The sequence below is a fragment of the Hemitrygon akajei genome, chromosome 15 (assembly GCF_048418815.1).
Source record: "Hemitrygon akajei chromosome 15, sHemAka1.3, whole genome shotgun sequence".
Taxonomy (NCBI): Eukaryota; Metazoa; Chordata; class Chondrichthyes; order Myliobatiformes; family Dasyatidae; genus Hemitrygon; species Hemitrygon akajei.
Window position 1 is genome coordinate 40,904,264 of NC_133138.1, and position 17,724 is coordinate 40,921,987.

The 17,724-nt window shown below is 39.6% G+C and overlaps 1 protein-coding gene across 2 annotated transcripts in view; it reads right to left on the reverse strand.

Annotated features, from left to right (window-relative positions):
• The window catches only part of hars (histidyl-tRNA synthetase), a 47,433-nt gene that overhangs the window by 13,901 nt on the left and 15,808 nt on the right, over positions 1-17,724 (reverse strand). For both annotated transcript variants that reach the window (XM_073067421.1, XM_073067420.1), the window contains 6 exons: positions 16,809-16,934; positions 12,085-12,192; positions 10,832-10,930; positions 4,993-5,086; positions 3,293-3,420; positions 942-1,202 (listed from right to left, as the gene is read on the reverse strand). In XM_073067421.1, the coding sequence (XP_072923522.1) occupies positions 942-1,202; positions 3,293-3,420; positions 4,993-5,086; positions 10,832-10,930; positions 12,085-12,192; positions 16,809-16,934 (816 nt within the window). The remainder of the gene's footprint in view (positions 1-941; positions 1,203-3,292; positions 3,421-4,992; positions 5,087-10,831; positions 10,931-12,084; positions 12,193-16,808; positions 16,935-17,724) is intronic.

Sequence of the window (17,724 nt, forward strand, 5' to 3'; positions counted from 1 at the left end):
TTTTTTTCTTGTGTTGTGGGGCTTGGGGAGGACACTAAGTTTACTTGTCTTTAATTTAGGTGCTTTTTTGTTAAATTCTCTTCCTTTGTAGCATATTGTTATTGTATGCTTAATTTTGCACTGTATTAATGCTCCTCATTGGGATTTGGGGTTTTTAATTTGTAAAATGTTTTGAAAAACCTAATAAAAAAATTTTTTAAAAAATTCTAGCCTCATACCACAGATAGGTCTGCAGGAGTTCCCAACCCTTTTTATGCCATGGACCTTTACCATTAAATGAGGGGTTGAGAGAACCCCTAACAATTGAAGAAATGTTTGAATTTTTGTCATAGCAACACACATAAAGTGCTGGCAGAACTCAGAAGGTCAGAAGATAGAATAAGGTGGTGGTGAGAGGGGAAGGAGTACAAGCTGGCAGGGGGAAGGTGGGTGACATGCTGAGTTCTCCTGGCATTTTGTGTCTATTGCTCTGCGTTTCCAGCATCTGCAGAATCTCATGTGTTAAACTCAATTAAAGAAACATTGCTGCAGATAACAGAGGTGGTCTCCAGAAAGTCTGCACAGAATTACACCCCATTGTTGATAAGTGTGAAATTTAACACATCAAGATTAAGGCAGTTTAACATCAACCTCAATGTGGACATTGTTGTGGTCAGGCCTTGTTGCCGAAGTGTTTGATAATAATCAAATGACTTGATGGATCACTTCAGAGGGAAGCCTGTCCTAAATGATCCCAAGATTGCAACCACTTGCCACACCCACTGAGATCTGGTCTTCAACCTCCTAATGAAGTTTAAAATGAGGCATAAAAACAGCATTTCTGAATAGAAATATACAATCTTCTGGATTCAACTAAGTTTTTAATTAACTCTCAGGGTCATACTTTCTAATCTTTTTTTGTACTTTTATTCTAAGCTAACATAACAAATTAACAGTTGTACCTCCATTTTTTGCTCCATAATTGAGAAAATCCTTTCGATCCCAACACTAAATCCCACGCATGGGACTTTCCGACCCTTGGGATCAAACATTCCAACCAGGCCATCATACCGCCCGCCGCCAGCAACACTTCCAACACCGACTGCCTCAGAGGATTCACTCTGCTGCATTGGCTCGTTAGCCTGTTTCTGGATTAGCACAGCCTCAAAAATGACACCGGTGTAGTAGTCCAAACCTCGAGCTAAACTCAAGTCAAACTGAATCTGAAAGAGTAATATAAAAATTGCTTGTTGTTTTCATTTGTAATTTTTTCCCCATAGGTTTAAAATCAAAATCTGTCATATGTCATAATTTTGTACATTGCAATACATAAGAATAAAACTAAATTACAACAAGCAATATATGCAAAACATTAGATTAAGTAGTGCTAAAAGAGAGCAAAAATAGAAAAGTGCGGTAGGTAGTGGTCATGGTTTCACTGTCCATTCAGAAATCTGATGGTGGAGGGGAAGAAGCTGTTCTTGAAACGTTGAGTATGTGTCTTCAGGGGGCTGCAGTGAATTTCTGTATTGTGGATTTTATACATCTACTAGCAGATTGCCTGAGGCATATCGCAGTGACCAGCAAAGCAAGCGGAAACAGCAAAAGTCATAAAGGTGATGAGAGGAGATGCATGCTACATGCAGGAAGATTTTTGTTCAATTACCAACCATTGCTTGCTCATGTTATATTCATGACAGATGAATAAGACAAAGGATGACAAAGGATTTTCAACATATTTAAAAGTGGACACACTTCTTTATTGTGAAACAATAATTTGAGAACAGAAATAAGACTAACAATATCTGTGCCAGCAAGACCATCCATCCAGAAGGTGCACCGTGACAGGCTCTCTATCAAGATTCAACTTAACTTTATTTGCTATGTATATTTTACGTTTTGGGAATTTGCTGTGATGTGTTGATCAGGGCATGACATGCAACAATAAACTACTTTCAACAATTATAAAGAATAAAGAATTATATAAAAATAAATAAAGTTAGGTTAAAGTACAGATATGGAAAAAATGTGCATAGATATATAAATACCAGCATGCATTCACAATGTAAACAGCAAAAGTTAGTGTCTACATTGCAGCGACAGGGGTAACAAATAGAGGGTTGGGGGCTAACCAGAATGGTTCATCAGATTAACAATTATATAGAATAAAGAATTAAATTCAAATAAATTTTAGAGAGAAAGCTAGAAGTTAGAGGTTAAAGGACACATGGAATAAAATGTGCATCAATACCAGCATTTATTTATAATGTTGACAGCATTATAAACAGTGGTTGAAGAGTAAATTTAATCAAGCAGATCTCATACAATGGAAGTACTAGACCAAGAGGAACAAGAGGAATCAATACCCTTGAGAGCAGCATGTTTAACACACATTTTCTTCCTTAAATCTTATCTGAAGGATAAACTGGACTGGTCAAAGAACATGGAGGCTGTCTACAAGAAGGGTCAGAGCCGTCTATATTTCCTGAGGAGGCTGAGGTCCTTTAACATCTGCTGGACGACGCTGAGGATGTTCTACGAGGCTGTGGTGGCCAGTGCTATCATGTTTGCTGTTGTGTGCTGGGGCAGCAGGCTGAGGGTAGCAGACACCAACAGAATCAACAAACTCATTCATAAGGCCAGTGATGTTGTGGGGGTGGAACTGGACTCTCTGACAGGGGGTGGTGTCTGAAAAGAGGATGCTGTCCAAGTTGCCATCTTGGACAATGTCGCCCATCCACTCCATAATGTACTGGTTAGGCACAGGAGTACATTCAGCCAGACACTCATTCCACCAAGATGTAACACTGAGCGTCATAGGAAGTCATTCCTACCTGTGGCCATCAAACTTTACAACTCCTCCCTCGGAGTGTCAAACACCCTGAGCCAATAGGCTGGTCCTGGACTTATTTCCACTGGGCATGATTAACTTATTATTTAATTAGTTATGGTTTTATATTGCTAGATTTCTTCACTATTCTTGGTTGCTGCGGCTGTAACGAAACCCAATTTCCCTCGGGATCAATAAAGTATGTCTGTCTGTCTGGATATAAACACAAGCCCTGATAAAGGGACTTGGCAGACTATTTATTCCCCTCTATAGATGCTGTCTGACTTGCTGAGTTTTGTATGTGTTGCTCTGAAGTATACAACACTTCTTCTGAATGCCAAATAGGCCAGTAAAAACTCACTGTGAGTTACGTTGTCAGGCTGATCACAGAAAACCTTTTGGTTTATGGCTAGGCTGTAATCAGAAATGCTGTCATAGCAACACAGCAGATAAAATATTGCAATTCTCATTTGACCTACTTACCTCATTCTCAACTCCAAAAATTTTCAAATAAACAAAAAGTTGTTTCATGTCATTCAGGCCTTCCAATGCCACTTTGTTCTGAGACAACTTGTCATCCTGTAGCAGTTTGTCAACTAATTCAGACTTGCCTGCAGAAGATAATCAGTTTATTTTCTTATGCACTGTAAGGTTAAGTAACAAGAGTACTTTTAAGAAAAAAATCTTTGATGGATTCTATCATAAATTAACAGTAAACATGGACTGATCACAACTGACGATGGTGGAGATTATCAAGGTCATGCTATCTTCACTGCTAAAGTCAGACAGGAGGTACAGAAGTCTGAAGTGCTACACCACTGGGTTTAGGAACAGCCACATTCCTGCAAACAAAGTCTTTGATTCTTCAAAATTTACCGCACAAGTTGGTAGGGTGGTTAAAAAGGCATACTCACAATTTACAATGACCTATTAACCTACTAACCTGTACATCTTTGGACTGTGGGAGCAAATGGGAGCACTCACAGGAAGCCCATGCAGTTCACGGGGTGAAGGTACAAATTCCTTACAGATGGCACCGGAATTAAATTCCAAACTCTGAAATGCCCTGAGCTGCAAGAGAATCACACTAACCACTATGCTCCCATGAAGCCCTGTGTTTTGCGCATTATGTTCAGTTCTGGTTATAGAAAGGATGTGGAAGTTTTAGAGAAGGCACAAAGGAGATTGATCAAGATACTGCCTGGATGAGCGAGCAGGCTGGGGTTAAGGTTAAGATGCAATTACGTGAGCAGTAGGCAAAATATCCCTTTAGTGTCTGTAGGTCTCATACTAGAGATGCAGTATCACTTCACCCTGCCACTTTGATCTGGCCCACATCTTCATTTACCAGGTCCAACACGAGCCTTTATTGTGTCTTCCTCCTCCTCACACAAGTCATCGGGTTTGTGGGCGTGTGGCCAGGGTTAATTGGGATGGGCCTAGGGTTAGTCGGGGTGTGTGCCCCATTAGGATTAGGTTTGAGGGTAGGGCTAGGGATGTATAAGTGGGGCGAGGAGAGATAAGATTGTGGAGTTTAGTGTGGTGAGGTACGTAGGGCTGTGGTGGATAGGCTAGTTGAGCCTCTTTAATCTGGCTCAAGCCCTTCATTAACGTGGTCTGACACCACTTGGCTTAATGAACTAGGAGTGCACTGGGACACATCATCAGTAATGCAACCTGGGGGTTATAAGGTGTTTCAGGTCTTTAATCACTAGACACCCTTGCCCAGCCAGGGTTGATCAAGCCCAGCTTGTGTTTAACCCATAGACCAAGATAATGAGGGGCATGCAATTATGAGTGTTGTGCTATTTTATACCTCTTTGCTTGGCTTTATGGTTAGGGTAAAGCAAGCTAAGGCTTTTCTCTTGGGAGCAAAGGTGCATGAGAAGTGATTTCTCACTTATTTATTATTTATTTTTTCTTTCTTTTTGTGTTTGCCCAGTTTTCTGACTTTTGCACACTGATTGGTGTGGTCTTTCATTGATTCTATTACTGTTATTGAATTTATTGAGTGCTGCCACAAGAAAACGAATCTCAGCATTGTATATAATGACATACTTAATTTAGTAATAAACTTAATTTAAACTTCGCTGTTTCAATGTACATGTGATAAATAAAGCTAATCTTTAACAATAAGAGTTAAAATCTTATCTTTCTTTCATTAAAAAGTGAAGAAAGTCTACCATTCTGCTGAACATATTCGCCAATTTTGTTAGCAGTATCTGGATCAAGTCCCTTTTCAGCAACCATTTCATTTTTCACATCCTCCCACTGCATCTATAGGAAAAGTACCAAAAGTGATGAGTCCACATAAACTTAAAAATAATCAGAAGAACACTTGCAAGATTATTAAATAAAATGGTGCAGGAAGGACATTTATAGAAGTGCATGTATAGCACAACTAGCATTATTTACTCTGTGCACCATACTTTATGCTAGTGCCTATTGAAAGGATACATTAATGCAAAAAGTATAGGGTGTAGTGTCTAGTGTAACACTATTACAGACCCAGTACCTGGTTTCAATTCTGCTGCTGTACTTAAGAAGATTGCAACGTTCTCCCAGTGAACGTGTGGATTTTCTCCACCATGATCGCTTACATCATGACAAGGTACATAATGATGATGGGTGTAACTGGGCAGCATGGCCTTGTTGGGCCGAAGGGCCTGTTACCGTGCTGTATCTCTATACTAAAATTACACAACCTTTACAAAAGATCTCACACTTGACTGAGTCTCCAAAGTACTTTTGGGTAGAGAATTCCTATGATTCATTAGATGAGATTAGTAAAGATATGAACATTAGGTAGTGTAGCAGTTCCCATGATGCTATTACAGTGCCGGATACCCACTGCCTGTAAGGAGTTCGTATGTTCTCCCCGTGACATCGTGGGTTTCCCGCAGATGCACTGGTTTTCTCCTATACTCCAAAGACAGCATAGGCAGCATGGGCTCACTGGGTTGGAAAGGCCAGTTACCATGATGCATCTCCTAATAAAATGAAACTTAAAAGAATCACCTAAACGTACTGAAAATGTAATATTGCCTGTAATTGCAAGATACTCATATTTAATTGAAAACTACACTACTTTTGTTAAAATGTCCTGAATAAAGTTATTTGGACTAGTTTTCACGTAGAAAATGCAGTACTAAAATTCTGACTCCTGCAAATTGGTTAGATATAAAATATTAACCTCCCTAAATGCAATGAGAAACTTTTTAGGGGGAATGAATTCCAACAGGATTAGTGAATTGTTCCTTTTTCCTCACTTACTGAAGCAAATTATCAACTTCCATATAGGTCTGGGACTGGAGTACATCACAGAATCACTTTTGTTTTATAATCTGCTCAAGCTCTCAGATATTTTTCCACCAGTCTCTTAAATTAAGACAATATACCTCAAAAGAGAATTGGCTGGTCAGCTTTTTATCAAATTACACTCCTAAACTGTAGAACTAAATACCTTTAGCTGGATGGGTTACAGACTTAGTTCATAATTTTAAATGCCAGTTCAAAACTTATTGATTTAACTTTGCTTTTAACTAACATCATTTTAAGTTTAATTTTTATGTTTGTACTCTATCCCATTGTAAAGCACTTTGAATTATATAATCTATATAAAAAGTATTCCATAAACAAGCATAAAAATGTAAGAAATTCTGCAGATGCTGGAAATCCAGAGTAACACACACAAATGCCAGGAGGTATCCATCGCAATTTTTCTTTGTTTTGCAGTCATCATCCATTCAGGAATCTGATGGCAGAGGGGAAGAAGCTGTTCCTGAAATGCTGAGTGCTCTTGTACCTCCATCTTGATGGTAGCAATGAGAAGGTGGCATGTCCTGGGTGGTGGTGGGGGTCTTTAATTGGAGGTGCAAATTAAGATTTTTAAGCATGAGCCCAGAAACATATCAGGAAAGCAAGCACAGATTAGGTAAGCTTTTGTTAAAAGGCAGCCGAGGGCTGATCTTACAAAGGCCTTTATGTAGCCTCTGCATCAAAGCCCTTCAACATTTTATAGGATGTTTCCAATGTGGGGAGCAATGCAGATGTTGGGTACACCACTTAGAAATGAAGCATAGAAGAAGAAACATTATTCAGAAATGGCAAGAGCGTGGAACACACCAGTGTAGAGTAGTTGAAGTAACGAGTACAAATACATTTTAAGGGAACACTGTAAATACTCTCTTTTCCCTACTGGCATTGCAGAAGATAGGAAAACCTGAAAGCACCCATCACCAGGGCTCAGGGAGATCTTCTATCCCATTGTCGTAATAATACTGAACAGTTCCCAAGTATCAAAAGATGGACTCTTAACCTCATAATCTACCTCGTTATGACTTACACCTTAATGTCTATCTGCACTGCACTTCCTCTGTAACTGCAGTTCCGCAGTTTTACCTTGTACTACGTCATTGCATTCAAGACAAAGTTTTTCTACTGTACCTCAGTACAGGTGACAGTAATACACCAATTTAATTTACATAGTCCAAGATGGACATCTAGTAAAAACTCAGAGCTACAGAAATACTAACAGAAACTCCAAAGACCTCATCCCTGAGAGAGGAAGGATCTTCTAGAAGACTTACGAAATACTGTGGTAGAAGGTAAACCACAAGGTCAATCAACCTTTAGCCAGGACAGAGCCTACTGTATATCCCAAGAGAACTTTACAAGATAACTTTAAAATCAATGCTAAAAGACATAGTAAGTCAATGCAGAGTAGTAAGGATGGGAGTGATACGCACCTTCATCCTGGTTTCGGTTAAAAGTCTAGCAGCAGTATTCAGAATGAGTTGAAGTTTGTCAATAGATTGCTTTGGAAGGCCAGTAAAAACATTGATTCATTTTCAGATGAGAAGGGTTACTCGTGTTTGTCAGCAGTGGTTGACAGCTCATCTCAGAGAAGGAAAACTTTGATCTCAAATCCCCATTGCCTTGCGGCTATACCCACTCATGGGGAAAGCACTAGGAGTAACCCCAAGGAAATATTCGGAAATGGGAGTTGCTAAGGCACTCCCATGTTGAGTTCAACACTGACTGGTGCCAAACTGTATCAGTCTCTGCCATTTCTTTGGATTCATCAGCTGTGGAGAGGGGAGCCTGCTGCATGGACAACAGCTTGCTCTGCATATCGTACTGCTCTGGCTTGAGTACTGACTGTCAGCACTGCACCAACAATGTAGAAAGCTAGGATGCAACATCCATGATTGATCCCGACAAACTGAAGGCCTTATAATGAGGACAGTCACTAGAAGATGATGCTCAAGAGACAAAGGGTTGTGTGGGCAGCTGCATCAAAAGGTTGGGAGAGGCTGAGAAGGTACCCCAATTCATTTATCACAAAATACGTAATTATTGACTTGGGTCACACTAATCTGGTAGGGTGGAAGTCTGATTAAGTGGTTTATATATCAGCTTGTAAACCATCTTAGAGCACAGGAAGCCACATCTAAACATCATTAATATATTTAAATTATGTCAGGAAATTACAGCGAATTATCCAGTTATCTTCCCTTTGAAAGTATTAGCCAAAAATAATATTAAAACTTGATTCCTTATTAGAATTCAGAGCACTGGCTGTGCAAAGTAATTCTAGCTTTGTAGCCAAGCAGAAAGCACACTTGTGCAGATGCACAATGATAAGCAGTGAAATCACAGAATTTCACAGAAGGTTGCAGGAAAGCAGTATTTATCAAGGACCCTCACCATCCAGGCTATGCTCTCTTTTTACTGCTGCCATCAGGAAGGAGGTTCGGGAGCCTCAAAACCCACACCACCAAGTCCACTAACAGTTAACGCACTACAACCATCAGGCTCCTGAACCAAATGGGATACCTTCACTCACCCCAAACACTGCCCTGTTCCAACAACCTATGGACTCACTTTCCAGGATTCTTTATTTTGATTTTTATTGCTTATTCTTTTTTTTTCGTTTCTTTGTACATACTGTGAATGCCTCAAAGTAAATGAATCTCAGTGTTTATATATGGTGACATATACTGTATGTAGCTTGATAATAAATTTACTGTTGAATAAATTCGATGGGTTGTTTGCCTTCTCAGTCTCCTATTCCTGTACTCGTGCAAAACAAATTACAGCCAATCACTCTTTGCCCAGGGCATGTCTAACGCCTGCTTTCTAATTCTACAAATTGTCATGTTGGATTCAGATTCATATTTATGAATTTATAACCAACACAACCCAAGGACATACTGGGGCAACCTGCAGGTGTCACCACACATTTAGGCATTAACATAGCATGTCCAGAACAACACAGAACATGAGCAACAAAACAGCAGCAGCAAAGCAAGGCCTTTTCTCCTTACACAGACAGCTGTCTAACTCCAGGACAGGTCTCCAGTATAGTACTTCACAATGTCAAATAGCAGTTAAAAGTAATAGGTTAATAATTACTACTACTTTATTGTCACCAAACAATTGGTACTAGAGCGTACAATCATCACAGTGATATTTGATTCTGCACTTTGCACTCCCTGGGGTACAAATCAATAGTAAATAGAATAAAAATTTAAATTATAAATCATAAATAAAACCGAGATACAGGTCCAGATATTTGGAAGGTACAGCCTAGATCCGAGTCTGGATCCGTTCAGCAGTCTTATCACAGTTGGAAAGAAGCTGTTCCCAAATCTGGCAGTATGAGTCTTCAAGCTCCTGAACCTTCTCCCGGAGGGAAGAGGGACAAAAAGTGTGTTGGCTGGGTGGGTCGTGTCCTTGTTGGCAGCACTAAAGTGAGTCGAAGGACGGAAGATTTGTTTGTGTGATGTAGATGCTGTATTTGGTCATACTGCAGTTGTAGTCAGTGCTGTTAAAAGTTTTTCGCTGGCACTGTATCTTTCCTCTCATATCTTAAAGCCAATAAATTCTTGCCAAGGTATGGTTCAATGGTGCACATATGAGACACATCCTGGAGACTGAAAAGTATCGGCAGGAAGACAACTGAACACTCAACTGAAATTCATCATTTGCACTAACCAACAAACCCATTAGTTTCAAGTAAATATGCCATAGGTTGACATTCTAAATTCAAGAAAGGCAATTTTGATGGTATTCAGAAAGGATCTGTAAAGTGTGGACTGGGACGAGCTGTTTTCTGGCAAAGGACGAGTGGAAAGCATTCAGATGTGATCTTTAGAGTACAGGCAGTCCCCGGGTTACGGATGAGTTCCGTTCCTGAGTCAGTCTTTAAGTCGGATTTGTACGTGAGTTGGAACAAGTACATCCGGTATTAGCATCAGTTAGTCAAATGAATGTCTATGGGGTGGGGGGGGGGGGGATGTGTGTGTGTGTATTAGTATATATTTTACCTTTCTATGCATATAAAACACTGAAGAAACGTATATATTTCAATAATTAAACCACTGTGTTGCTTAATAATAAATGTAGCTTTCATCGGGACAGGGCCTTTCACATGCTCCATTATTCTCACCTTATCCTTTAAAATTGTTCTGATCATTGACCAGAATTACAATGACTGATTGACCTACTAACTGAGATGTGAGTTAGGGTTATTGCGTTTCTTTGTTTTGTAGCAGCCTTGCACAAAAAGAGACAAATCTCAAGGTTGTATATAATGTATATATATTTTTATAATAAATGTACTTTGAAATGACATTAAACAATCTTGAACAGATTGCAATGTTTTGCTCTGCATCACCAACCAATACAATCTGAATATGTGTCACCATGCTTCCAGGTCAGCATAGCATGCCCACAACTTACTAACCCCAAGCTGTACGCCCTCGGAATGTGGGAAGAAACCAGAGCACCTGGTGGAAGCCCACACGGACAACATACAACCTCCTTACAAACAGCAGCGGGTATTGAACCACAATCACTGGCACTGAAGAGCGTTATACTAGTACTATGGTACCATTCAGCCTGCTTTGAAAGTATGCTGATATTAGCAGAAAAGCTTCAAAACAAAATCTGACTTTAGGCAAGCATATGAAACAGTTTGTGGAGGAAAAGCAATATTAAACCTGATGAGTTCATTACCTTGTCCATCTTGTCCACAGAGGAACATATAGTCCGAAATTTATCAGCTGGAACTCCACACACTTCGAACATTCCATCCAGGATACGCCTGTCATTCACCTGAACACAAACAAACAGAAGCTGTCACAAAGCCTTCTGCAGCACAACAGACTTTTCCCGGAAGACACAGTAAATAAGACACAGAAAAATTACAAGGATGTTGCCAGGTTGTTATAGGGGAAGGCTGAATAGGATAGGAATTTATTCCTTGGAACATAGGTGATTGAGGGGAGATTTGATAGCAGTATACAAAATTATGAAGGTTATAAAAAGGGTAAATGGAAGCAGGCTTTTTCCACTGGGCTTGTGTGAGGCTAGAACTCACTTTCAAGGACATAATTTCATGCTCTCTATACTTATTGCTTATTTATTATTTTTTTTCTCTCTTCTTGTATTTGCAGTTGGTTGTCTTTTGCACACTGGCTGTTTGTCCATCTTGTTGGCTGTATTTCTTGTATTTACTGTGATTGCCTACAAGAAAACGAGTCTCAGGGCTGTATATAGTGACATATATGTACTTTAATAATAAATCTACTTTGAACTTTACCATTTGATAGGTTATGGTTGAAAGGTGAAATATTTAAGAGAAACCTAAGGGTGAACTTCTTCACTCAGAGGGTGGTGAGAGTGTACAACAAGCTGCCAGTACAAGTGGATATGAGTTCAAGTTCAACATTTAAGAGTTTGGATAAGTACATGGATGGGCAGAATATAAAGGTCTATGGTCTGGGTGTGGGTCAATGGGAGGAAATCGTGTGGGTTTCCTCCAGGTGCTCTGGTTTCCTCCTATGGTCCAAAGACATACTAGTTGGTAAGTTAATTGGTCACTGTAATTTGTCTCGTGATTAGGGTAGGGTTGAATTGGAGATTGCTGGGGCAGTGCGCTGTGGCTCGAAGTACTGGAAAGGCCTGTTCTGCACTGTATCTCAATAAATATGATTCAACCAGTGGCTCGCACAGATCCATTTACTGACTGTAACTTCTGTCAGTGGCAATAAACACGATTCTGATTCTACTCCTGGCATTTTTTTTTAAAAAAGGGAAAGGATTTGGCCAATCTCACTCCAATCTGCTTTTATGAAGTGACTTGAGCATAGTAGACATCGTATCCTCCCCTACCGTTCTCATTAAGAAAAAGTTGAAGATTACGTAGCACTACGCAAGGTTCCGAGATTAAGCACTTCACTCAACCATAGAGTATTTATCCCCTGTACCTTAATTTGAAACTCTCCCAGCTGCAGGCCACTCAAGATCTCATGGATTATTTTCAGGCATTCAGCATCCGGAATCATTGCGTCATATTGACCTGCAACGTCAAAATCCTGAGAAAGAAATCAAAATTAAAATTGGATGCAAACGTACTTTGTTCTTCAGCAAAGAGTGAAATGGGGAGAATTCAACAGGCAGCCAAGCTCAGCTTTAGGATTTAGGTAAATTAAGCCCATCACCCCTACTGGGGCATAGGCCGCTGTCATTAGCTCACCAGTCCTCCGAACTGGACCAACAGAAGGTTTATTGGCCCTGTGACTTCCACTGTAACCGCACAACTTCTACATCTTATAACAAAGCTTGTTGCTTCACAAATGTTTTACTATGCATTGACACAGCAAAAGAAACAGGGACAGAACACTACCAGTTGATGAGAGAGAGAAAGCCTAAAGATGGTGCTGCCTTTATGATCAACTACTTTTTATACTCAGAGATAAGGGAAATTCCATTCAAATTTGAGTTAGCCAATAAGAAAACCATTATTCAAACAGATTAGAGAAGCTCCCAGAGCGTTCCAGAATTATACTTCGTGTAACCACAAGAGGCACATTAAATTTGCATATACATATTATAGCCAATAGGAAACATAGTAGGCAGTTCTTGTACAGTTACAAGGTAAAGTTTGTGAACCCTTTGTAATTATCTGGTTTTCTGCTTTACTTACTTATAAAATGTGGTCTAATCTTCTAAGTCACAATAATAGACAAATAAAATCTGCTTAAACTAATAACACAATTCAACTTCTACTTGTCAATACTGAGTACACCATTTGAACAATCACAGTCTAGGTTCAAAACAGGATGTGAACCTCTGGGGTAATGCCTTCCACAAAACCTATTTGGAGTCAGGTGTTCCAGTCAATGAGATGAGATTGGAGGTGTGGGTTGTAGAGGTGCCCTGCCCTATAAAAAAGACACACAAAGTCTGGTTACTGACAAAGCCTGCTCTTCCTAAGAAAGATCTGTTTGTGCACCATTCCTCAATCAAAACTCAGAGGACCTCAGATCTTTAGAAATGCTTTTGTAGCCTTTTCCAGTTTCATGCATCTCTACAAATCTTTTAAGAGTTCATCAGTCCACAGTATGAGAAACTGTCTACAAATGGAGGAAATTCAGTACTGCTGCTACTGCAAAGGACACACCAAGAGCACAATGTGCAATGCTGAAGGAGGTGAGAAAGAACTCAAGGAGAGGAGCAAAACACCTGCAGAAATTTCTAGAACTTGCTAAGGTCTCTGTTCATGTGTCCACTATAAGAAAAACACTGAACAAGAATGGTGTTCATGGAAGGACACCATGGAGGAAACCACTGCTCGCCATAAAGAACATTGCTGCACGTCTCCAGTTTGCAAAAGACCATCAGTATGATCCACAATGCTTCTGGGACAATATTCCATTGACAGGCGAGACAAAAGTTGAACTTTCTGCCAGAAATGCACACTACTATGTCTGAAAGTAAAAAGGCATGCACACCAACACCAAAACCTCATCCCAACTGTGAAGCATGGTGGAAGGAGCATCATGGTTTGGGGCTGTTTTGCTGTCTCCGGTCCTGGACAGCTTGCAATCATTGAGGGAACATTGAATTCAAAATTGTATCAAGACATTTCACTGAATAATGTTCAGGTAGCGGTCCATCACCTGAAGCTTAAAAAAAAGTTGGATGATGCAACAAGACAATGATCAAAAACACAAGAGTAAATCAACAACAGAATGGTTTATAAAGTAAAATAAGCATGTTTTGAACGGTCAAGTCAAGAGTCCAGACCTTAACCCAATTGAGATGCTGTGGCATGACGTGAAGAGGGCCATTCATGCAAGGTATCCCAGAAACATTAATAAATTGAAACAGTTTTGTATGGAGGAATGGTCTAAAATTTCTCCTCGCCATTATGCAAGTCTGATCAGCAGCTACAGGAAACATTTGGTGGAGGTTATTGGTGCTCAAGGAGGTTCTACCAGTTATTAAAGGGTTCCCATATATTTTCAGCTGGACTGTGAATGACTGAACAATGTGTTCAATAAAAACATGAAAAGTACAATTGTTTGTGTGTTATTAATTTTGGCAGCTAGTGTTTGTACATTATTATGACTTAGTTGAAGATCAGACCACATTTTATGACTAATTAATGCAGAAAACCAGGTAATTGCAGAGTTCACGAACTTTCTCTTGTAACTGTACGTAATTATATAAAATACAAGTAGTTAATTAATTGTTCTGCTGCAAAGAAAATATCGATAGTCTAAGAATTACATAGTTGGATCCAACATGAGAAAATCATACACTTTAGTCTAACTTACAAATTAGCTGCAGAGATTTACTTAATATAAAGGGAAAATGAATCTGTAGATGGAAGCAAGTTTAACTTCTAAATTATTTGACAAATACAAAAGCCTGTTTTGTCATTCACTTGACCATTACTAAAATAACACTGCTTTGTCTTTTTCCCGTGATGCACTCTGCCCTAATTTAAATTGCAAAAGTAGTAATCACCCAAAGTTGTTGCTCATTAATTATCAAAATATTCACTTCTATATTTTAGTCAAAAGATGCATTCTAATTTTTTTTTCATTCAATGTTGTTGCAAATTATCAGGCACAATAGAGGTAGTAACCTCTTTATTTATTATTTTATGAAAGACTTTGAGGAATTAGACGGGTTGGGTTAGTAAGTCTGCAGATGGCATGAAAACTAGTGGAGTTGTGGATAGTATGGAGGGCTATTGTATGTTCTCTCCATGAAGGAATTCTATGAATACCCAGACTGACCTTGTGGATTACCTAGAATACTATTGGGCATCAACGCCACTTTACAAGTCAGCACGTTGTGTAGCACAACAAAATTTGACAATGCACCCTAAACAAAGGAATTTTGTAGGTCAACTGTCAAGTACTTTCTATGATCATTTATATTCAGATAAAGTTGCAATTAAATATCACTCAAGTAGAACCCTCCTGCAGAAACATCAACCTATAAGCTTATACAATAAGCTCTTCTCCCAATATCAACAAGATAAAGGAGATGATTTGCAACTTGAGGAGAATTCGCAGCACTCACACCCCTCTTTACATCGACTGCACAGCAGTGGGAACTGCAAGCAGTTTCGAACTCTTGGAAGTGCACATCTTGCACAAACTCTCATGGTCCCACAACACATTCTACAGAATCCAGAAAGCTCATCATCACTGTTGGTCATGAAGGAATTAAACTATGGAAGAAAGCATCCAACTCAAATGGGTCAAGGACAGTGGAAGTAGACAAACCAATTGTCTTGTTCTTGCCATGAGGTTGAGGTAATGGAGGTTGTCATAGTGTGAAGCTGCTCTGTATCCTCCAATCAGAGGACTGCTTTTGCTCGACTGAGTCAGTGTTTCAAAGTAAAGACAATGATGCTCCAGGTAATTTGCTGGACTAGAAATAATTTCCAAATAAGTAGTATTTGTGAGGTATTCTTTAATAAGATATAACATGTAGGTTTGTGAATGGTGGGGTCTATGTCTGCCCCGAGTGAAGGAGCTGGTTACTGGCTTGGTGACTGATATAGAACAAAGAGCCATATATTATCAGTTGTCACTTGTGGAAAAGGACAATAAACGGATGCTGGCTTGGACCAGAGCCAATAAGAAGGTGACATAGGTCAGTAGAGCAACAAGAATGAAGTCCATCACTTGAACTGATGAGGAACACTATAAGAGTTAGGAGCTTCAACTAGAAAGTGGCGAGAACTCTGGAGAGACCTCATCACAAAGAAGAACCCCCATGCCAGAGCTCAGAGAAGAAAGGATTGATTGTCTGGCCGACAGGAAATCCCCTAAATTGGTGTTAGAAATTGGAGTAGTGGTCTGAGTGAGTATTGGTGCAGAGGGAACAGTAGAATTCATGTTTTAGGTTGTTGGCCTGAGGTCAACATAGTTACGTTGTTGTTTGTGCAGAGATAATAAAGTGCAAGCTTTGATTAAAAGCTGCATGACTGGATTACCTAATCTAATTCAGTTGATAATAGTTAACAATGCCTCCATATTCTAAGGAGGCTGAAGAGAGCTGAACTATCTACATCCATACTCACCCCATTCTATAGACACGCAGTAGAGAACATCCTAACAAGCTGCATCACTGCATGGTATGGAAACTCCACTCTAGCAGACAGGAAGGCTCTACAATGTTTAGTCAAAACTGCAAAACACTTCACAGGCATCAGCTTACCCACCATCAAGGACATGTACAGAAATATGCCGGAAAAGGGCCAGTAACATCATGAAGGATCCCACCAGCTCTGCTCCTAGACTGTTTGTCCCACTCCTATCAGGGAGGAGGCTATGTAGCATCAATGTCAGGACGACCAGGCTCAAAAAGTTACTTTTCCCAAGCAGTAAGGCTGATCAAAACCTCCACTCACTAACCCATCCCTCCATAGTCCTACACCATCACTACTTTATCATTTCCTGTCACCTATATATGCAGATACTCCTGTGCCTAGAAGCATTTTATGGACATAAAATCAATCTTATGCACACATCTTATGTATTTATATTTATTGCAGTTTTTTAATTATTATTGTGTTCTTTATCTATTTTTATTTGTGCTGCATTGGATCCAGAGTAATAATTATTGCATTCTCTTTACACTTGAGTACCGAAATGACATTGAACAATCTTGAATCAATACTTACGCATTGATAGAATTCCCTGTAACGACCTTTGGTCATGGCTGGATTGTCTCTTCGGTATACTTTAGCAATATGATACCTCTTAATATTGGTTATTTTATTCATAGCCAAGTAACGGGCGAAAGGAACCTGGAAAGAAATGTTAAGGACAAATACCAACCACAATACCAGCTCCAAAGTCCCGATTCAAAATATTCACTTCTATATTTTAAATCAAAAAACGCCTCCTAAAATTTTACAAATTCAATTCTTCACTTGCACATGCCGCCCTTCAATGAAAACTAGATCACTCAGACAGCATGGTAACATAGTGGTTAGCATAACAGTATTACAGTGCCAGCAACCCCAGTTCAATTCCGCCGCTGTATGTAAGGAGTTTATACGTTCTCCCCGTGACCACACTGAATTAGTCTGGGTGCTCCAGTTTCCTTCTACAATCCAAAGGCACTTTAGTAGGTTAATTGGTCACATGGATGTAATTGTGCAGCACAGGCTCATTGGGACAGAAGGTCCTGTTACTATTCTGTATTTCTAAACAAATAATAAGGATTGGATGCCCTGCAAGTATCCCTTCAGTGTCAACCCATGAACAAAGGTGGTATTGCAGCTGCTGCCTCCGCTTTCTCAGCAACGCTTGGACACAAAATTGCTATATTTTAATTTATGCCATTTCCTGTCGAGTAACAAATAGATTTGTCACTGATTAACTGGACTCTGAAAACACACACTTGTTCCTAAATCACACTGCACACAAGGGGAACAGTGTGGCTGACCCCCGTCCACCACACTGTTCTGAAGTCTGAACAGGGAAATGCCATTTCTATACAGAAATTGACTAGTTGGATAAAGATATCTTGTGGATAATCTTCTGGATGTTCAAATTCCTTATTTACGCAATCACTCATCAATCACACTATGG